The sequence below is a fragment of the Vipera berus genome, assembly GCF_964194415.1.
Source record: "Vipera berus genome assembly, chromosome: 1".
Lineage (NCBI taxonomy): Eukaryota > Metazoa > Chordata > Lepidosauria > Squamata > Viperidae > Vipera > Vipera berus.
The window spans coordinates 252,192,728-252,216,531 of record NC_138202.1 but is presented as its reverse complement, the minus strand read 5'-3'; the positions used below and the strand labels follow the sequence as shown (position 1 = coordinate 252,216,531).

Sequence of the window (23,804 nt, the reverse complement as noted above, 5' to 3'; positions counted from 1 at the left end):
GATTAGTCCATAGTAGTCACCAGAAGTAAAAACAAAACCAGAGTTACATTGTTTGAGTTGGATGAATATACAAATGGTACAAGTTATTAAGCAATACTAAGTAAATATGAAGTAATTCCTAATCTTTTCTTTTCTCAATGGTATTAAAACTGCTGAGAGACCAAGAAAAATTAATCACCTCATACTCTTTCTATAAATTCCCATACAAAAAAAATCCATTAAGCTAACCAAGAGAGTCTCAACCCAATCGTTTATAATGGATCCAGAAACAGATCTGGAAACAGGTCAAGATAATTGTGTTCCTTCGGAATAGCCTGAAGCTCAGAAATGAAGTGCTCTCTCTCTCTCTCTCTCTCTCTCTCTCTCTCTCTCTCTCTCTCTCTCTCTCTCTCTCTCCCTTTATTTTTTCTCTCTCTATTTACTGCCTATATCAGCTTTACAAATAACTCAAGGCAATGAACATATCAAACGCATCGTCCTCCTCCTATATCTTGTGTGGTGGACTGAGCTGACAGACAATCACCCAGCTGGCGTTCGTGGCTAAGGTGGGACTTAAACTCATAGTTTCCTGCCTTTAAGCTTGGTGCCTTAACCATTAGACCAGACTGGCTCTCGACCAAAGGAACAAAGCATGAACTTGAAGTTGTGATCTGCATTGTATGGTCCAGTAATGAGGAACACATCCTCAATAAGAATGGATTCTCCTACAATAAGGTTAAAAATCAGAAAGAAGCTGGTAGCACCTTTTCTGATTAACAATTTCATTAAGACTCTAAGCTTTTGTTAGCTGCAAATTGTTTCCTCACATTCATAGAAATCTCCATATTCATCAAAAGCCACACAACTAATCTGTCTTCCCTCCCAGTTTAAATCCTACCTTAGACTAGGCCTAGACACTCTATACAGCTGTTGGAAAAGGTGTTACTAGCCTCCTCCTGAGGTTAGCTCCTGAGCTACCGTAAACTAACATGGCTCCCCTCTTAGAATACCTGGTATGGTTATTGTTCTTGTTTTTATAATTCACAGTCCCCCTTTTTCCTTGCTCATTACTTCTTGTTTATTCTGTTACACTGCTGTTTGCCCTCATGGTTAAAAATTTATGTGAGGCAATAATTAACAAAAGCTACTTTCCTTAAGTTATAGCCTTAGATTCTTCTAAAATGTCATAGGCCCTTTTTAAAAATTCTGCATTTTGTGGCCTCCATCATGTAACATTATTGATTGGAGGGGGATCTTTTTGTTTTCTGTAACAATGTATAAAAGAACTACTATTTTATAAATTACTAGAAAAAAGAGTAATTTACGTCTTCTTGGGGGAAAATATATATATTATGAATGTGCTTCATCCTGATTCAATTATTTTATACTGAATTATCTTTCTACAGAAAGAAAATAAGCTTCCCTGAGCCCTGAAAAGCTTCATGCTGTTCTTTAGTCTGACTTGTATTATATCCTGAAAAACAACATACCAATTTTTATTAATTGTGGCAATTAAGCTAACCAATCTGAGGCCTTATTATGTCTCTGTGATTATCAGAGGAGAAATTAACATATATCTACATTTCTGAATTGGAATTAAAATTGCTTTTGTTTGGACTGCATAAAACTATATATAATTGATGTCAGCATTTCAGTAATAACTGGAAGGAAGTGCTCTTAGAATAATGCTGTTTCTTCTTTCTCCCTAGAAGAAACCTAAGGTAGATTTTTTTTTATTGTACTATAGCAATGTAACAAGTCACTATCTTCTTATATTTTGCACCCTCCCTTCTGTCCTCAGCTAGGTAGGTATCCAACTGCAAGCCTGAAATAAAATTTCAAAACAGGACAAACCATAAAACATAATTATCAAATTTTCCTCTTTTGTTTTTTCAAGCTCATAGCAGCAAAGAAGATGAAATTAAGTTAAGAGGGCAAGATAATCAATATTTTTCCCAGTCTAGAGATGTTTCTCCCACAGATCTAGAGCAATTCGCCACAGCCAACTTCCTGCCAGACAACTCAACATGGGACAAGTGTTACACTATTATTGAAGAGATGGTGGGATAAAATCATTAAAGGATGAAAATGGAGGGGGAAAATGAAATACAGATGAGAAAAATAAAATAATTTAATTATTTGAAATAATTAAATTGATTTGTTGAATTGTCCCGAGGCAATTTGTCTCACATGGCAAGGCGGCCGCGGCCACCTTGGTAAGTTGGCTATAGCAAGTTGGCTGTGGCAAGTTGTCCCATTCTGTCTTCTACCAATCTCCAATCTTATTCCAAGGGTAGTTTTAAAATAGGCAAATAGAGCAGATGGCAGAAACGCAGTTAGCAAAAAATTACATCCAAAAATTTATACTCAGAAGAAAGGTAGCTGGATTTGTTTCCACTGTGTAGACAGAATTCACATACAAGAATTCTACTGCTCCCAAATGTGTCCTAAGAGAGGTGAGGATACTTCCTGCTGTATTTAGCTACATATGTAGTGATGTTTAACATTAATGAAAATAATTTTTGTTGCTGTTATTCTTAACACAAAATTAAAGAAAATGTAACTTCTTATGATAGAATCACTCATCTAAGTATGATAGGAGCAACAGAGAACAAAAATCTGACATTTATTTCCTAAACAGTCATATCATTTGGTAGGGTTTTTTTTTTGTTTTTTTTAAAGCAAAATGCAAAAATGTATTAAAATTTATAAAATGTTAGTGCTGTTAAATCACCATTGAGCTCAGGATGTGAGCTCATTTTTTTCACATTGACATTAAATTAAACACCTATTTGAAGATGGCATGGGTTATGCATACTTAAAATAGTACTGGTAACCAAAAATAAACTCTCCCAAACACTTAACCTTGAAGCAGTAATTCACTACTTAAGAATTCCATAAGATTTAGCAGGTTCAACTTCTATAGAAGTTTACATCTGTGTTCTGCCTGCATCTTTCTTCTCTTTCACTGACTTACCACTTGCTCAGATTGATCAATAAGACCTTGGATAAACAATACCATATCTTGTTTTTCTTATCTGCTCAATGGTCATCTTATTTCAGTTTGCTTTGCTTCCTCTGACTGATAACTAGTGCATTTTTTAAAAAATTCCATTGCTGGTGTGTATTATACTACAATAGAAGTAACTTTATTGTCGCTTTGAATGTACACATCGGCATACATTAAAATGAAATTTTTTGTTGCATACAGCTCTCAAAGGGTCACCACCTCCAATATACATATACGTGACACAAATAAATAAATAAAGTATTGTTAATATACCCACAAATATTATATGACACAGAGAAACAACACAGTCTAGTTGAGATTATGTATATATGTGCATGGCGAGAAAAACGAACCTTGCGAATTTACCAGACGGGTAACATAGGGAACAAAGCTAATTTGTACATGAATTATGTAATATTTTTGTTTGTCGACATACTGTTGGAACTGTTTTGCTTGTAATATGAAATAACATTAACAAATATTTCTGTACAGTATAAAGAGAAAAATATTGTGCCATCTAACTTCATTGAGTCAATAGGATTTCTTTAAGAAAATGTGAGTTTATGAGTGCAGATCCATTCTGAAATTCATTGTATCCCCTCTATGCCTCTCCCCCGCCCTCCAGTACAAATGCTTCCTTGGGTTATTGGCTTGAGTTGTTCGATTTAAATGCAGCAATAACAGTGCAATAATAATAATTAAATTTAGGTTTTTTTATTTGTTCTATCCAAAAGGAACTGGAGATTAGCTCCATAATTTGGAGGGACTAAGGGGACATTCAGATATAAATAATGAGAGAGAAGCTATAGACTGGTCTAAAAGAGAATTACATGGAAATAGGGATTGTTTTCTCGTTACGTCTTTAAGGGAAGTATTGCTACAGTGCAAAAACAAGTCATCCATAAGGGGAAGGAGTATACATTAATGGTAAACATGTCAAGGCATGTAATTTCATTTGGGATGTTTGGTTCCATTTTTGCGCAGGGCATTCCATATGAAACATTGCATATAAATAAGACAATAGATATATGAAGTCCAGCTGTGATTCTACTTGTTATTAAAGGAAAACTGGCTATAAATATTGTCTATGTGTTGTTTTAATGAAAAAAAATAAGACGGTGTACTACTTTAACATATTAATTACAACAAGCTTGAAAATTCAAGTATATCATGGTGAAGAGGTTTTACATTGACTAAAATTCTTGATAAATTACTATTGTGTTATTTCGTATTTTCTAAGCTTTCTACATATTTAACTTAATAAGCACTATTGAATGAGGGTTTGGGAGTATGCAGTTTTTGTTAAGAGGTTTTTTTTAAAAAAATCTGTTTCTTTGGGATAAAAGATATTTACTTGTGTGATTTTGTCAATAAAACATATTAAATTAATCAACATCTTTGAATCATATGTTTAGGGATTATTTACCATTGTGATCTGACCAAAGAAGAATTAGAGCCAAGAGTTTTCCGAGAAATTACTGTAAAAGGATTTGATCCTTCAGCTTATCAAACTGTGCAGGTAAGTAAAGGAAAAAGAAATTGTCCTTAGTACATGTTTATGTTCTTGTATAAAGGTTAACAAAATGATACTAGTTCAAATCATTTCACTTTGGTATCTTGTTTAATTGAATAACATAAAAACTACAATTTTAAAATGGAATTAAAAAATAATTAAAAAATAGAATTAAATGGAATTAAAAAAATAGATTAGCTCTAACCTTTAGTAACAATTCCTATAAACGTTAAGGCCTTTTGCAAAGATACATATACAATTACTAGCCGGCCTTTGCTATCCGTCATGTCCTATAATGGTCAGATCCTACTTTCAGATGTCTCAACTGAACTAATATCAAAGAGAGGGGATCATATACATGTGCATCTACATATACATATACACCCACACACATGCATACAGACACACACAAACACACACGCATATAAAACATCTAGATGCCATGTTAGGAAAAATCTATAAATATCATGTGAATGGAAACAATGTCCAATATATACAAGCAGAAATCCATACTTACAGTATTCCAATATTTGCTTTCAACATTCTCTTATTAATTTTCACTTGTTTATTTTAGATTGTCATCTGCTTTGTTTCACAATCTTATTCTTTCTTATCATGTTTGTAATAGAGCAGAATGTCTGTACATTTCAGAAGTGAAAGAAAACTCAAAGCCATTATTAAATATTAGCACAACTGCTGGTAAATTAAAGTTAGAATGACTCAGAAATTAATATAATTGACAGACTTAGAGAATAAATCATTTTAAAATCTCTTCCCATGCTATTACAGATGTTGCTATTGTTACTCTTTGTGAGCAACAAATACACCAAAGGGTTTTTTTAAGTAAAAAAAAAAGTGATCAGGTGATCAGGTCTATTAATCACCTGAAATAAGCAGGTGATTCAGATGATATTGTTAAAAGGGAGACCAATACAGATTATTGTTTGTCATATTATTGTTTCTCATATTTTCTCAAGCGTAATTCAGTGGGCTTAATATTGCTGGCTTTGTCATTCACTGTACCTTCCTTAAAGTCATTCAAAGGGTTACTTCTTGCTCATTTTTGGAGAAAATTAAAAGAAATGCTTAAGAATAAGCAAACATTGTTTAGTTTACTTCTTAAAAACACATTCTGCATTGTCTTTCAGTCAAATGATCTGGTTTATCTTAGAACAGGCATGTCAAACTCACAACGTCACATGAAGTCACACAACATATCAGAACTTTTTCCCCATTGCCGGCAATGGGCTGGGTGCGATTTCAGCATGATGCATCCAGCCCGCGGGCCGGCAGTTTGACACGCCTGTCTTAGTGCATCAAGCTTCAGTAATAGTTGCTGAGACTGCAAATTTTGTAAGATTTACAAACATAGACAAACACCAATTTGCCATGTCCCTGTATGCTAAATATCTTCTCCAGTTCTGGTCTGAGTACCCGAGACCCTTTGTGTCTTTATCCTGAAGAATATTATAATTGCACTGACATCACTTTCTTTTGAGAATGCCATTGTTTATCCTGCCAGCTGCTTCTTCAAAACATTTTCTTTAATCCCATTATTGCTGCTTTCTCCCTTGGTGATTCTTATAAATTATCCCATTCATAATTATTCAGTGAAGAGAATGTTACCTGTATCATGTAGCAATTCTTATTCAGGTATTTTCTGAGAGACTCTAAGCTATCTCTCTGAAGCCGTGAATATTTTTTGAAAGAAATCCCTACAGATAAAAGAAACTTTTTTTTGGTAAAGAATTGAATTAGGTTCAGCTGTGTTCTTCCTTTACTTATTTCTTCATGGCTGCAATTCAATCTCATTTTCATCTTCTAATTAGCCTTGGAAACTACAGTTGGTCTTTATAAGACATTTTATACCTCATCTTTGGATAGCAAAATTTAAATAATATTAAACGTAATAATAAAAATACCTTATTTCCCTGTATTATTAGTCTGAGGACAGGAAATAAGCATTGTATGGGAGATAACAGTTGAGGCGACCCAATGTTTCTTAAATTACTTTTTCATTTTTTCCTTCCTTTTGGCTCTAAAGCTTGTAACTATAGCTCATCTGGTAGGTTCTGCTGTGATTTTAATTTCACATATTAAAGATTCCTGTATCTTCAAAATCAGTTTTATTGTTTTTAGACTATACGAAAATGAACTTCTTCAGTTGGCTGTGAAATTAAATATTATCATGTCCCAGCACAGTATAAATGAGATACATCAAATCACAGATCCCTTTCCCTTTCCATTAATGCAGGCAAGAAGTTAAAACCTTCGATAGGTATAATTAGTTAAACATACAGTCTGAAACTCCTTCTCCCTGGAGGTTTGCCAGTTAGGGAATGTGGTCTTCAGAATTGCAAAAGATTCCTCTTAGTTTATTGTGTAATTCTTAAAACAAATACAAATGGAATATTTGTATGAAACACAAGGTGAATGCCTTATTATTGCACAGTTTTTGTCATTGCAACAAGAGAAGCTTTATCTATCAAACTTTATTTGTTTATAGTTGTGCCTGACAAGATGAGATAACTATTATGTTAATTTTACATACCCCTCATATGTGCAAAACATCACATATAGTTTGAATAGAGTTTTCTAACAAATGTTCACCTAGAAAAAAAAATCCAGTGGAAAGTTTCAATGATGCTGATAGAACCTAACACTTAAAGTTCAAGGCTTCTCGTTCCAAATGTGAATTCAGATGCTTTTTTAACAAATGGTTCTAATCCATAAGCCATTTATTTGACTGCACCCAAATTGTTCACAATATTAAAAATGAAAAAGATACAAGGCACTGAAGGATATGCAGTAGCAATTTAAAAGAAAGCTTGCTAATACTGTAAGTCACTGAGGACCAGGCAACAATGAAGTCCATTTGCAGTGCTCTGAATCAGAACATTGGAAAAGAGTTCATGGGACTATAATTATATAGTAGTATAGTCTGGTCTACTTTTTTTCCAACTATCTTGGCAGTATTAAATAGCACAATAGACAGGACCTCTCTAAAAAATATTTATTTGGATACCACCTTTATTGTTTTTACAAATAACGTATCCAACACTTTCCCCCTCCTATTTTCCCAGCAATAATCCTGTGAGGTAGGTTGGGCTGAGAGAGAGAGTGACTGACCCAGTTGGCTTTGTTGCCTAAGGAAGGACTTGAATTCAGAGTCTTCAGCTTTCTAGCTTGGTGCCTTAACCAGTAGACCAAAGTGACTCAAAATGTTTCTGTAGTAATCCTGGCTTAGCTTCAGAGAATGTTAGATGAGGATCTCTGTGTTTAGTGAGGTCCTGTTCTATTGCTTTCTCCAGTAACGTTGATGTGGCTGGTATCATGTCATTCCCTCAAGACAAACTAAAATGGCCATAGAGGAAAAAGAGATTGATCAGAGAGATGAGGATGTACCTTCCACAGCTGAAAGAAGCACTCTAGAAATGAGATGATTCCTTTCCTGTTACAGTCACTACTGCAGCGACACAACTGCCGCCTATGTCAAGGACTATGTTGGGAGATACCATTTCCACATGGACTGGGGTTGACAGGAAGTTTCTTAAGCAGGAAATTATAATGCTTAATGCACATTTTCAGCAACCACATCACTGATTTTGGTTTTACGGTGGTTCTCCTCCTATCTCCTGGGCCGTTCGCAGTCGGTGTTGACGGGAGGGCAGAGATCCACCCCGAGGCCTCTCATTTGTGGAATTCCTCAGGGGTCGGTTCTCTCGCCCCTCCTGTTCAACATCTATATGAAGCCGCTGGGTGAGATCATTCGTGGTTTCGGGGTGGGGTATCATCGTACTGATGATACCCAAATTTTTCTTTCCACCCCGAACCAACCCAGCGATGCCCTCGCCGTGATGTCCCGTTGCCTGGAGGCAGTCCAGGTCTGGATGGGGAGAAACAGGCTTCGTCTCAATCCCGCCAAGACTGAGTGGCTGTGCATATCGGCATCTCGGGTTAACCAGACTATTCCATCTCTAACGATGGGGGGTGAGGTGTTACACCCCCCCCGTTGATAGGGCTCGCAACTTGGGCGTCCTCCTGGATTCACAACTCAATTTTGAAGACCATATAGGAGCCGTGACCAGGGGGGCTTTTGCCCAGGTTCGCCTGGTGTGCCAGTTGCGACCCTATCTGGACCGAGATGCCCTACGCACAGTCACTCATGCGCTCGTGACCTCCCGTTTAGACTACTGCAACGCTCTCTACATGGGGCTGCCCTTGAGGACCACCCGGAGGCTTCAGCTGGTGCAGAATGTGGCCGCGCGAGTTGTGATGGGGGTTTCCCGATACTCCCATGTAACACCTCTACTCCGCGAGCTGCATTGGCTCCCGGTTGCCCTCCGGGTGAGATTCAAGGTGCTGGTGATGACCTATAAAGCCCTAAATGGCTTGGGTCCGGGATATCTGAGGGAACATCTGCTGCCGGCATCAAGCTCCCTTCGTCCAGTGCGCTCCCACAGGGAGGGTCTTCTCAGGGTCCCACCGGTAAGAGATTGCCGGCAGACGACACCCAGGGATAGGGCCTTCTCAGTGGGTGCGCCTGCCCTTTGGAACCAGCTGCCAGTGGAGCTGAGGACTGCCCCCGACCTCCATTCATTCCGCCGGGACCTGAAGACCTGGCTCTTCGAGCTCTCTGGCCCAGGCTGAGAATTTTAATTTTAGTTTTAATTTTAATTTTAACTGGGGTTTTACTTATGCAGGGACGAATATAATTTTTTAAATCTGTTTTTAACTTTTGTATCTTTGTTTTTAATTACCCTGTAAACCGCCCTGAGTCCTTCGGGAAAGGGCGGTATATAAATGTAATAAAATAAATAAAATAAATAGCAAGAGAGTGATTCGGGGAGGCACAAAAAACAGGAGCTATTTGCATTCCTAAGGGACTAGGGTGCTACTATTGCAGATGTGGTAAAAGTCACGTATGTGGTGGGTTCTTTGAGGGAGAGATGTGAATATTCAGAACAAATCACATTTCTCAAACTCACTGCTTTTTAAGTTCATAAAAAAGTAATAAATCTTTAATGTTCTCAACGTAACATTTTTCCATTGCTAGAATGAACGATCACCAGTCATGGATGGTCTCCATTGTCTAAAACAGTATTCCATTGTTCTCGTTGGCAGCAAATACTTCAAAATCTGCTAAATAGACTGACAAGAAACCACTTCTCAGGGAAGAGCAACCAAACACGCATTAGTTTTTGAAAGTAGGAAAGACAGGTTTAAAGAAATTTATGGAAAGCTTAATTGCTTCAACGTGCATATCAGAGAATGTTTCTAAAATTGCGTGACAAATCTAACCACTGATCTGAAACTGTTAAGCATTGCTATGGAAGCCTTGCACTAAGCACAAAGAAAAGTTGGGGGGGAGCTGGGAGGGCTAGGGTCTAAAATGGGCATTAATAGTTCCCCTTTTTCCCTTTTTTTCTGAGATTATTTATTCTTTCTCAACCTTCAGGGAAGGGACAGTTAGCTCTTACCCAAGGTCTGATCTGATTTCACATATAGTTTTAAAATTAAAGTGAGGACCAGTTGTGACCCAAGGGCTGCAAATATATTTTCAGAAGTTGATTTTAGGAATCTGAGCATGCATTTCAATAGAATTTTACTCTATTTCAGTATGTTGAGACTTCTAAATAGAAAGTAATTATCAGTGGGATCATTTTATGGATGGAACAGCATCTATGAATACAATACATTATTTCTCTTAAACCCACATTCTGTGCACATACCAAAGTTGCAATAGATTGATTTTAATTTATTAAATTTATATGCCTCTCATCTTACAGTTCAAGGCGACTCTGAGCGGCTTACAGCATAATAAAGCATACACTTATAAAAACAGTTATAAATATAAAAAAACAGATTGAAATTACAAAAGATAAAAGCAAACCCAAAAAAGCATGAATTTGGAGCTGAGAATTGGTAGCCCCTTCTATGTTATAGCACCAACCACCTCCAGTCAACAGCTTCTCCTTCAGGGCGCCTTGCAACCAGCATAGCCAAGTTTTAAGGCTTTTCATAAAGGCCAGAAGACAGGGGGAAGATCTCACCTCCAGTGGCAAGATGATTTAAAGACCTTCCAGAAAAACGTTAGTTCATGAGGGAAAGGGGAGGATGGGGGTGGGGGGAGAGAAAAAGCAAATCCCCTCATTTGATTGAAAGAATCGAGCATACTTTAAATGTGTTCAGATTCCATTTTTAAGTAAAAATATTAGAAGTGAACTGTTCTTGACATATTTATTGCTTGTATATTTATGAAAGTGTTGGGAAATATCACAAATATTTTTTTTCTATTATCCAACAAAATCAGAGGTTCAACAAAAACAAAATATTTAAATTTAGTTTGTTGTGGTTTTTTTTTAAAAAAAATCTGCAGATACCTAATATTTCTGACTTGAGTTTCATGCTGTTTAAAACTAGCTCAGTGGGCAAATGATAATGGTTGCTTCTAGTGCAACCTGCTAAAAACTCTTTAAGCAGGCATTCATTACAAATCAGACCAATTGATTTTGTTTAGCTAATTTTATATTGGCATATAACTCTTCCCTCTATTTATTTATTTTTTTGCTATCTTTAAGATGAGGGGAAAAGAGAAATTAATCAAATCCTAACTGCAGTTTTAATTTTTCATTGGAACAATTAGGTTCAAAATATAGAGAGAAACCATGAACAGACCACCAAAAGCTGGTGTCATGGTTCCGATAGATGAAACCCTTCAAAAGAACTTCTAGGCGTTGTTTACCTTAAAGAATCTTTTTATTCGGGAAACAAAGTATTGCCACTACATAGGTGAACCCAAAAACTAAATTCCCTTCCCGATAGAAGGTAACAAAGTGCAATTCCCACCTCCATTAAACTCTCATAAATCACATTCCCCAATTAGCTTAAAGCACGGGCTTTCCCCTTAGCTCCACAGCCTGCCAAAATGTTATCAGCTTGTCCTTGGGTTCCCACTACAGCGTTATGTTATGGCTAGCTGAGCTTACATTCCAATCCCCGCCCCCCCCCCCTCTGCTGCACCTAATTTCTAAAGTAAGAAAAAGCATGTTAAAGGAATAGAGAAATTGGCTGCATTTTCATCAGTTGTCAAAGTGGGAACATCCAATGCTAGCAGCGTTGACATCTGGTTTGTATTTTATCCCATTTCTTAGAATCTTTAATCCCCTCTAGTGTCCAGTTTCTAAAATCAGTTATCTTTGTTATAAATGAAGATAGCCAAAATAATTCTGGTTCCTATGAAAAACTATTTTTTACAGTTAATTCGAAAATCTTACAGAAAAAAATCAATATTCCCAATTTAACTGGACCCTTAATCTATTTCTAACTTTCTCAGATCAAAATCTTATTTAGTTTTTTGCTGTTTATTTCAAATCTCTTTAAGTTCTTAAGCTTGTAATGAATTTTTCTGTTGTTCAGAGTTGAAGCTGAACTAACCTGGCGACTTTTCAAATGTGTTAGATAATTCACAATTTCCAAAAATGAGACTTGCAAAATTAGTAGCCTTCAGAAGGCTCCACAACAATTGTGAACAAAATAGCTAATCCCTCCATCTCCTGACCTCTAACCCACAGAAGACCTCTGTCCTGTGGAACACATATGGGCAATCTCCTGTCCTCTCCTTATCCAAAGAGTTTTAAAGAACCAGCCTATTCACCAGTTATTTGACCCTTCCTATAGTCTTTGGTTCTGCTTTTACAGGGACATCTTCAGTTCACCATGCCTCCCCCGGAAGTCCCCATGCAAGATTGTTAATAATTCCATCTGTTCAGAAGTCAGTCCATTATTGCCATTTCATATGATTGGCAATCAAACTAGGATTTGAAGCTGTATAAGAATCAACTCATAAGTTTAAGAACTGTCTGTATTTAGAGTGGACAATGGGAACTCATGAGTGGTGCATAAGTATCTAAAAAAAACTAAGCATGGTTCACAGAAAAACTTCTGTCACTGTGATAGTCTTGGGACAAATGAACTTTCTTTGGTTGTAGTATAAACAAGTTGTTGCTATTCAATGGCAAAAGAGGCTTATTCTGTATGTCAAATATGAGAAAATGTTGAAGTAGACCAAACATTGAAGTAGAAGAAAAGGCTTGGGACCACATGCTTCAGTTCCAATTCTATCATTATTTTAATATTGCAAAGACTCTTATGTTGGTTTTATTTCTTCCCTCTAACTCTAGTCTCTATTAACTGTCATTTCAATAATTGTTAGGTGCAATAATCAGGCTTTAATAACTACCTTAATGAAAGAATTTTGCTTTAGCAATATCTTAAATGAGAGAGAATACTGCTTTATTTTATATTAAATGCTCCTTCAACTTCCTATCATATATAAGTAGAATTAAATGACTTCATAATTGTTTGAGTGATTATTTTATATCAAACTTTTTTTTACATTTAGTATTTTTTTCAGGTTGAATAAAACTATTTGTTCAACCTGATCAAGTAAGGAGAATAAGAAGAAGAATAAAAGCTCACTAATCCTTTGCCTTCACTGCTGGATTTCTGTTTGAACTTTTTTGAAAATTGTCTTTGCTCTTCCATTTCTCTCTACCCCACCCCACCTTTCCTGCCACCTGGTGAGCTTATTTGCTACCAGGCTGCCAAATTCACTAACAAGGGATTTTTCTAAATGACTGGCTTCTGGCACTTGACCTCAGTCAGCATGACACTGCTTCTTGTCTCATGAATGGGAAATAGAAAAATAAACTTTTCTGAAGGGCTTCCTTGATTATTTATCCTGAGTCTTCTATTTTTCATAACAGCCTTTTTTGGCATAGCTATGATAGGACCCGTCATTATATTACTCTGAAAGTTTAACAAGCCTGACATCATTATCATAGCCTGTCTTTTACTGAACAAATCAGCCCTAGGACCACCATGGCGATTCAGGAAAAAAAATTAGTTGGCCCCCAATCTAATCTTGAGTCTCACAGAATAGATGTAAAAGCATTGGTTTATGCTGAACCTCCATTTTTCCCTCAGAAAAATTCCCTTCATCCAGTCAAATTAATCAGTATATGTTGTTTGAAGAATTCGTTATTTTGATTTGTTAGTATTCTCTTCTTACAATTTGAGATATGTTCATTTGCTCTTAGATATTTGTGACTTTCTAAAATGTTCGGTGCCATTATATTTAAGATTAATTAGCAGGTTGCTTAAAAAATAGGATCCCATTATCCAGGGGTAACTTTTCCCCAGCTGAGAACCTTTGGCTTCTATGCTGGGGCCACGCTTCAGAAAGTAGTGTTTACACTCAAGACCAAGGGTAGGGAACCTTGGTTCTTTTATGACTTGTGGACTTCAATTCCCAGAATTCCTGAGTCAGCATGGCTGATTCAGGAATTCTGGGTATTGAAGTCCACAAGTCATAAAAGAGCCAAGGTTCCCTATCCCTGCTCAAGGCCAATGCTAAAAGGGTTAATATGTGTTGAAAGGTAATTACGAAGTAAGGGTGTATATATATATAGCAATATAAAACATTATTTAATCTTTAAACAATTTATTCTCCCATTTTGTAACACTAAAAGTTATAATTTTAAAATTGTCGGGCTACAGTCAAGACACATGAGGTCCTATGGCAGTGTTTCTCAATCATGGTAACTTTAAGACATTGTAGACTTCAACTCACAGAATTCCATAGCTCAGGGGTAGGCAAACTTGGCTCTTTTATGACACATGGACTTCAACTCCCAGAATTCCTGAGTCAGCTATTCAGGAATTCTGGGAGTTGAAGTCCATGAGTCATAAAAGAGCCGAGGTTGCCTACCCCTGCCCTAGCCAGAATGAGTGGAATTAACATTTAGTTGCAAAAAATAGTTCTTGCTTTATTTCATTGCTTTATTCCAGGAAATAAGGAATAAAGTACGGGTCCCCAGCCCCACCCCCACCCCGGTCTGTGAGCCAGCACCGGTCTACAGCATGCCAGGAACCGGTCCGTGCAAACCAGTGAAGCCCCATCCACACAAAAACATGCCCCATCCGGTCCGCAGAAAAACCTTTCTCCATGGAGTAGATCCCTGGTGCCCAAAAGATTGGGGCCCGCCACTTTAAAAAATATTTTTTTCATACTAAAAAAACCAGGAAAAACATTCTACTGATTATTAAAGCTTTAAATCATCTTTCACTTACCCTCATATTATTAGGGCTACAACTCCTTGAATTCCCACTCAGGTTAGCCATTGATTATGCTGGCTGGGAATTCTAGAAGAGGTAATCACAACACTTCTGGGACTTGTCTAGTTGGGGAAAGTTCTCCATATGTAGGATCTGTATGTCATTAGATATCTCCTGGTTAGGTCCTAGATACTAAATCTTCATAAAGTAATGCCTCAGAAATGCGGAGCACGTTCTTCACTGGGTAAAGAGGAACATTGTACCTAGGGAGAGCTATTTGTGAAAAACAGTGATTAATTTCAGAATGCAGCCAAGAATTTTTGCCCAAGAACTATATAGGACAGCTTTTCTCAATCTGAAACTCATGATATATGAATTTCAATTACCAGAATTCATATGACAATTCTAGGAGTTGGAAGCTCACATCTGGAAATTACCTCATTTGGGGAAGAAATCTAATCTTAACACTGGAAATAAATGCTACTCATTCATTCCTTCTATTGAATTTTATAGACATCTTTTTGACTATATTGACCAGATTCAGGAATTCCACTAAAAGCCTTACAATGTAAAATTATTTTTAAAGGGGACTATGAAAAGGTTGGAAAGAAAAGAAAAATTCCATCTGAAACTAGACTGTTCCAATATTCAAAATGGCAGCAAAATCAGAAATGGCAAATAAATCTGTTCTCTGTAGAGGTTTAACAGCTGGCAAGATTACAAAAAGATTTAAAAAGAGCCTAAGTGTGATTTATAACATTATCGAACGTAAACTCATTTAACATTTTGACTGTCTTCATGCTTGCAGTTATAAATTTCCTTTGTGTTCCATTTTATTCGTTTTCTATAAATCCATTGTTAATTAAGTCTGTATGAATATCAGTATCAAAACCTTGTGCTGTTTTTCAACATATATTATGTGAGTCAGCAGTTCCATCATAGAGGTTCTAGACATCTTAACAGTAACAATCTCTGTATAGTGATTGATTTCTATCTTCTTGGGGCATCTTCCTTTTCACTTCCATGAATGCATTTGATGTAAACATTGTTTTGTTTCCAAATTATCTATAAATATTATAAAAGCCTTGCTGCATCAGCTAAGAGATGACAAGTTCAGTACTCAATACTAGTAAAATGCCAATCAGATATTTTCAAGAAGGCCCCAAATCACTTTTTCCATTGCACTTCCCAGCAAATAGTATTTAAATGAGTCAGGAGGTAGTATAAAGTCAGCAAGCTCTTTATAAACTGATTCTTCATGAATTTGTTCATTTCCATGTTAAGATGCTATCAATTCTTTGTCCACTGTTACATTTTATGGCAACACATTTCATATTTATAATCACCATATGTGATTATAAAAAACAAGTCATTGCCTGGGTAGTGTACACAATTCATTGTAGACCAGGCCTGAATAGCTGTGGCTTTTCAGATGTTGTTGAACTACCATTCCCTGCGGTCTTAGGATGCATGGCCAATACTAAAATATACTGGTATTTTTAATCCACTGGTTCTCCACTTCTCTTCTAGGATTATGTATCAGCAGCATGTAAAACATTTTTCTGGGATGCTCATCTCAAGTAAGGATAATTGGCAACTTCTCTTCAGTGCTGATCTAGAATTTCCATAGGCATTTAAAAGTGTGTTCTATAGACTGGTCTAGGAAGGAAATTCTTACTATTAAGTTAAATTAGCAATCCAAATTTTCTTCATTCCCCCTTCTGTTTTGTTCAGGTAAAAGAGTATCTGGGACCGATACAACTACAAGAATACTCCTAAGCATTCTCATCATTCATAGTTCTACTCTTCCTTTCCTTTTTGTCTCAGGTCTTTTATCCAAGCAAAGATGGCATCAAGATACCAATGTTTATTATCCACAAAAAAGGAATCAAATTGGACGGGTCTCATCCTGCCTTCCTTTATGGTTATGGTGGCTTCAACATATCTATCACACCAAGCTATAGGTAAGTAGGAAGTCGGGAGTTTTTGTGAAAAAACTATTGAAACTTGAAAATAGGGATGCAACTGTTGCACCAGCTGAAGCTGAGCAAAGGTCCTTTAGCCCTGGCTTTCACCTGCTGATCCAGTAGGAGCCATGAGTTTAGGATGACCCCAAATCAGAGGCTGTGTAGTCTTCTCCCAAGACAAAACATGGGAATATAGAACATCACTGATACATGAACAATCATTGTATCTTGCTACAATTTAGTTTTAGGTGGCATTGATCACACTCTTGGATGACGTCTGCCTGAAGGTGAATGGAGGTAGTGCATTCATTCTTGATCTTCTTGATCTCTGAGTAGCTTTCGATGCCATTTATCATGGCATCGTTCTGGACCGGATATGGGAGTTAGCACTGTATTAAGCTGGCTTTCCTCTTTCTTCCAGGGTCAGTTCCAGTCAGTGTTGATGTGGGGGGGGGGGGGGGAGAGAGCTCCTTTCACCCCTCTTATTTAACAACTACATAAGGCCTTTCTGTGAGGTAGTCCAACAGTTTGGAGTCAGGGTTAGGGTTTATACCTCGCTCTATATCTCCTCCCCCCCCTCCACAGTGATATTTTCCCTCAGCGGGCGGCCTCAGTCTGGAGGCTGTGGGGCTCTTGATGGAGCGCAATGGGCTTTGGTTCAACCTAAGCAAGACTGAGTGACTTTGTATGCTTGGGCTTGGGCCTTCTAATGTCAAGGTTTTTCCACCTGTGATCTTAGATGGCATTGCCTGAGATGTACTCAGTATGCAATCTGAGGATCTTCTTGGACTCATGGCTCCTGCTGAAAAAGCAGTTGGTAACCATGGCTAAAGAGACCTTTGCACACTTTTACATTATACATCCACTCCTGGACAAGGAGGCTCTGTTTACTGTCACTTATGGCCTTGTGACCTCCAGTTTAGATTGCTACAACACATGGGGCTACCCAGAAAGAGTATTTAGAAGCTTCAGCTGGTGCAAAATGCAGTTGCGCAGGTAATGCAGCGGCACAGATTATAAAGGGTGTTTGTTTATTTATTCAATTTGTATAGCTACCCATCTCATTTATGCACATGTAACACTACTACAGGGACGCGGTGGCTCAGTGGGTTAGGACACTGAGCTTCTCGATCAGATGGTCGACAGTTTGGCGGGTCGAATCCCGAGTGCCGCGTAACAGAGTGAGCGCCTGTTACTCGTCCCAGCTTCTGCCAACCTAGCAGTTCGAAAGCACGTAAAAATGCAAGTAGAAAAATAGGGACCACTACGGTGGGAAGGTAACAGCGTTCCGTGCGCCTTTGGCGTCTAGTCATGCCGGCCACATGACCACGGAGACGTCCTCGGACAAGCGCTGGCTCTTTGGCTTTGAAACGGAGATGGGCACCGGCCCCTAGAGTCGGAAACGACTAGCACGTATGTGCAGGGGAACCTTTACCTTTACCTTTTTAACACTACTACTATGAGGCTGCGATGGTTGCTCTTGTATCTACGGGAGGGAGGGAGGGAGGGAGGAAGGAAGGAAGGAAGGAAGGAAGGAAGGAAGGAAGGAAGGAAGGAAGGAAGGAAGGAAGGAAGGAAGGAAGGAAAGGAAGGAAGGAAGGAAGGAAGGAAGGAAGTTCCCCATACACACAATTCCAAAACAGATGACCTGGAAAATACTTATACTCCACCAGCATTCCATGTGTTTTCTTTCTACATGATGTTTGTCCTCATTTTTTTTCTTGTTGTTCTATGTCTTTTATACAGTACCAATCACTCAACCAGAAATATATAGATACAGCCTGACAGTAAACACTAAATAAATTAGTCATACACCCAGAAGTAAGGAACACGTTTTTTGTTCTAGGTGGACTTCAAAACACTTTCATAATCTTCAAGCTCCAGATCTTTCAAGCCTTCAAACTCTGAGCTCAGCAGGGGGATAAGAATATATTTTTGTGTCAGTTTATTATTTATTATATAAAGCATATAGAATATGTCACATCAGTGTACATATCTCTTATGATGTCTGGAGGTTCTTTCTCTAAGCACTCTGTTCTACTTCAGGCATGCATAAAAGGAGTATTGGCTCTGTAGGAGAGCCTTGAACAGAGAACTAATTAGAATAAAAGAATACTCAAGGAAAATACATCACATATATAAAACGTCTAAGGTAGGCATGGTGGAAGTAGATACAGTAGGTACTGTATCATAATTTAACAAAAACCATCTATGGCAGCTGGCTTTCTGTATAAAGTAATATGTAGATAACATTATTTGGGGAAAATATGGAATGTTTTCCAGGATGATTCATATTTTTCTAGTATGTTATTTTTACTTTCAATTTGAAATTCCATTAATTTTCAATAGCATTTGACAGCAGGCTTTTTTCCTATCCTTTTTCCTTTTGTGATCACTAATTGTAACATGGTTAATAGTGTTTAGGCTTGATTAATGACTCTGACATCTTTGTAATTAGTTGCAGTACTCTTGTTTTATGCGCTAACATTAAAAGAGTGTTGAGCTTTCCCTCCACTTTCAGAGGTAGCAGTTTTGCTGCAGGGGTTTCTTATGCAGATATCCCAAGACCCCATTAGAAAGCTTAACCTGCAAACGCAGTCCTTTCTTTGAAATGGAGAATAATCTAAAAATAAATAACCACTTATGCCAAGTCAGCAAAGCTTTGGAAGTGGCAGGTCATCCACAGTTCAAGTCAGCTCTCTATTCAATCCATTTAAGATTGCTCTCAAAATCATTAATAGATTTCATTCACAGATTAAAACCAATAAAACATGCTACTGTCAAAACTAGCTAATATAAACATGCAGGATGACAAAGAGGTAAGGAGAAGAAAAGGAATTTTAAATTCTGATTAATTAATTCTCTCATAGAAAGATGGCATTAACTTTTACTTCAAGGATGCTGTTTTGCACATTTTCTAAAAGCTGTATTCCTTTAATACTTGATATGTCCAATTTATTTTTATAATCTGACAGAGCTTCTTTTTTAAAAAAATTTGTGGCATTCCAAGCTGTAAAATAAACTGTCCTAGGCAGCTTTTGTCCACATGTGCTCAGGAAGTGTGCCTTCAAAATGATTATACAGATATAAAAATGGAATTCAGATTGCTAGGCTGGAATATCTAAATATATTCCAAGTCAGCATGTCTAAATATTCCTTAAAGGTAAAGGTTACCCCACACTTGCGTGCTAGTCGTTTCCAACTCTAGGGGCCGGTGCCCATCTCCATTTCAAAGCCAAAGAACCAGTGCTTGTCCGAGGACGTCTCCGTGGTCATGTGGCCGGCATGACTAGATGCCAAAGGCGCACGGAATGCTGTTCCCACCGTAGTGGTCCCTATTTTTCTACTTGCATTTTTACGTGCTTTCGAACTGCTAGGTTGGCAGAAGCTGGGACGAGTAACAGGCGCTCACTCTGTTACACGGCACTCGGGATTTAGGACTACTAAATTATAGTAAATAACATAGGAGCTGCAGTAGTATTATGGGTTCTCCCTGTCTAGCATTGTTGCAAAGATATGAATTATGTAATACTGAAGTGGCCTTCAATAGAGTTGAATTAATTCAGCATAAGCAGGTACTATGTTTCCCCGAAAATAAGAACTATCCCGAAAATAAGACCTAGTTAAGACCCCACCCAGTCCGTCCCGTCTGGTTGTATGAGGTGGGGCAAGGTGGATGCGTAAAAATCAAGCTAGGGCAGGGGTGGGGTATGGAGCTGCCCCACACCCGCTTACCTCAGGGCCCTGCAGCCAGGCAGCACCGGTGCAACCCACCACGCGGCATCCAGCTGCAGAAGTCGAGCTACGGCGCAACAGGTGTTGGTGCATGGGCTATGGCGGTCCTGAGGTAAGTGGATAAGACATTCCCCGAAAATAAGACCTAGTGCCTCTTTTGAAGGCAAAAAATATATAAGAACGGGTCTTATTTTCGGGGAAACACAGTAGGTAGATAGGTAGGTAAGTAGGTAGATAAAGATACAGATGCTTTCTCCTAAATTGAACATACAGAGATGCTTCTCCTTTCTAACATCTAAGCTCAAAAGGAAAGTTGCATAAATGAATTACAGGTAGTGCTTGACTTACAGTCATTCAACAACCATTATAACAGTACTGAAAAACGGTTCCTGACACTTACAACTGTTGAACCATCCCCATCACATGAGCAGAATTCGGCTGCCGGCATGTATTTACAATGGTTGCAGCATCCCAGGGTCACATTGATCGTCATTTGTGACCTGCTTGGTGACTGCATGATTTGTTAAAAAACCATGGCAAAAAAGGTCAGGAACAACTCACCTAACAATCGCCTTGCTTAGTGATGTTAGTTGTGGTTGCAATTTTGGTTAGAAGCCGAGGACTACTTGTATTTCCATAAATGAAGTATAACTTGAATAAGCTACTGTGGATTTTTTTTATTGACTCTATTTCTTTCATTGACTTTAGGTCAGTGCTATGAAAGGCAGAATTGAAATTTTTGGTCAGTGAGTTAGGTTTGCTGAATGAACCATGGAAAGATTTTTTTCATTACAATATGTATGGTATCAGTAAAACATTTTCTCCTTCATAGTAACGCTTCAGGAAAATCCATACTCTTGCTACTGCTATATTTTAGCTCCAGCTGATTCAAAAGGCCATAACTTACAGATATTTAATTGAAACTGCTTTTATTATTTTGCAGTGTATCAAGACTTATTTTTATAAGGCACCTAGGCGGTATTCTAGCTGTGGCTAATATCAGGGGAGGTGGTGAATATGGCGAGACCTGGCACAAAGGTAAAATTTCATATTGCAAAAACATGTTGTTCAGTGGCACAAGCTGATTTTATTATAAATATGAAATGATGGGTCTGACTGCTGAGTGATTACAGCTATCTTTTTGATTTCAGCTTTAATTTGTTTGCCTTACTATTCATTACATTATAAGCATCACAGTCACAAATTTATTAAAATCTCTCATACTTCTTAATTCTTTCAAAAAAAAATCTTATTTTCAGTTGCATTTTTTTCAAAAGCTCTTTCAAAGAATGCTTGAAAAAATATCCATGTTTCCCTCTTGCTTTTCACGTTAGCATTTTATGACTTTTAGTATTCACTGTTTTCCTAATTTAATGAGTTTACCAATAATTTGGAAAAGGAACACAATGGTTTCAGGAACTATAAATCATTCATTCAGGCAAAAGTATTTTGCAATAACTGGAAATCAACTGAAGAACTTTAATGTGTGTTTTTAATAATGGTTACACTGTCCTGAATGGTCTTTATTTCCACATTTCCTGGCATAATAGGCATTGCAGACTGCATATTGGTAGTAACTAGAGATCTTTTTGTTAATTTTAATGCAGGGGTCTTAGATCGCATGGAAAGATAGGTGACGTTTGTTTTTGTTTTATAGTTTTTATATGATTTTTACAATATTTTAATTCTTAATTGAGAGGTGTCCGGCATTTGGTATAAGATGGGTGGCTATACAAATGTGGAATTCCTAGATGAACTTCCGTTCAAATATTAGCCAGGTCCAATCCTGTTGGTTTACTTTTTTTTAAGATCATTTAAGATCATTTCTGCTATAGCTTTTTCACAGCCATATGCATTATATGTTTGTTTCAACCTTGGTTTTTATTTTATTTTGAATGTTTCATATATTACTATATGATGGCAAGAGAATCACCAGGCACTTCTAGAGTTATTTTTTTTATTCGCCAAAGTTTTGAAATTGTATAAAGGATACAGTGAATTTTTTAAAGAATTTGAAATGGTCACTTTTTCTACGGCCACTGAGATTTCATATGATCAGTAAGTTTTGTGCAAACCAAAAATAGTAGCACCTTAAAAAGAAACGTGATGCAACTTAACACTAAATGTTATGCCCAAGGTCTTGAACCCAAATACTCTTGTGCAAACAGAATGCCTGTCGTTCACAAAAGGATCTGATCCCCCCCCCTCCACTTTATATTCAATCAGTCTGCCAGTAATAAATTTATCCTCACCCCTGATTTAATCTTGGTTGAGAGAGCAAACCTAGTGCATGTCATTTTGATCCGAATGGGAAAATGGCAGAGAGTTTCCCTCTTGGAAATGTACCCATCTGGGTTTGAAGTGTCACAGCAGTCACAATGCCAAAGTAAGGGAGGCGGAATGAAGATTGTCATCCAGGAGTCTCTGCAAGTGACCAGAAGCAAAGTAGCAATAGCAACAGCAATTGTACTTAGGCTGATATACCGCTTCACCGTGCTTTACAGCCCTTTCTAAGTGGTTTACAGAGTCAGCCTATTGCCCCCAAGAATCTGGCTCCTCATTTTACCAACCTCAGAAGGCTGAGTCAACCTTGAGAATCAGTGAGAGTCAAACTCCCAGCAGTTGGCAGAATTAGCCTGCAATACTGCATTTTAATCACTGTGCCATCACGGCTCATCACAGTATTACAGATAAATAAATGTGAGCCACTATTTGTAAGGTGAGGCTTAAGAGACAAGTTAACGTTGGCCCCCTTGCTGCACAACTTAATTACTTAGTACTTGAATCCATTGTATTTTCTTCAGTTTCATTCTTTTGAGTTGATTACTGAGATAAAAGTCTGGTGGCTTAGTGGTTAAGGCACCATGCTAGAAAGCAGGAGACCATGAATTCAAGTCCCACTTTAGCCACGAAAGCCAGCTGGGTAACTTTGGAGCCAGTCACTCAGCCCAACCAATCTCACAGGGTTGTTGTTGTGGGGAAAATAGGAGGAGGAAAATGTGTTAGATATGTTCGCCCCCTTGAGTTATGTTCTGTACCAGCCTGCTACCGGCCCTGCAGAAAAGGCAGGGACAACCCCTTTACAAACGGCAAGAGGCTGGAATTACGCCTGCCAAATTTATAGCTACAAAAACAAACAAGACACGAATCAAGAAACAGGAGCTTTAAGAAACACGAACTATCCGAGCGGTTGCCTTCAGCAAACCAGCCCTCCCCACACATTCCCTTTATATAGAGCTCAGGGCGTGGCTTCTCTCTGCCTCCTTCCGAGAAGCCCCATTGCCTTCCTCTGTTTACTCCTAATTGACTGCCTCCTGCGTCGGGCGTCCTTGAACAGGGCCAGCTGTGGGTCATCTTCATCCACGCTGTCAGGCTCACACAGCTGGGTCTCCGTGGTGACCAAGTGGGAGGGGCCTGGCTGAGGGCTCTCAGCAGCAAGATCTTCAACCCCCTCAGCAAGGTCTTCAACACCCCCCTCCTC

General features: G+C 37.9%; 1 protein-coding gene and 1 long non-coding RNA gene across 2 annotated transcripts in view; one reads left to right on the top strand and one right to left on the bottom strand.

Annotated features, from left to right (window-relative positions):
* Positions 1–23,804, top strand: part of PREP (prolyl endopeptidase) — a 69,362-nt gene that overhangs the window by 41,698 nt on the left and 3,860 nt on the right. The window contains exons 10-12 of the mRNA XM_081318249.1: positions 4,405–4,508; positions 16,449–16,585; positions 21,267–21,361. Coding sequence (XP_081174375.1) covers positions 4,405–4,508; positions 16,449–16,585; positions 21,267–21,361 — 336 coding nt within the window. The remainder of the gene's footprint in view (positions 1–4,404; positions 4,509–16,448; positions 16,586–21,266; positions 21,362–23,804) is intronic.
* LOC308662448 overlaps positions 9,560–23,804 on the bottom strand; it is a 29,057-nt gene continuing 14,812 nt past the window's right edge. The window contains exon 5 of the long non-coding RNA XR_014025199.1: positions 9,560–9,653. This is a non-coding gene — a long non-coding RNA (uncharacterized lncRNA). The remainder of the gene's footprint in view (positions 9,654–23,804) is intronic.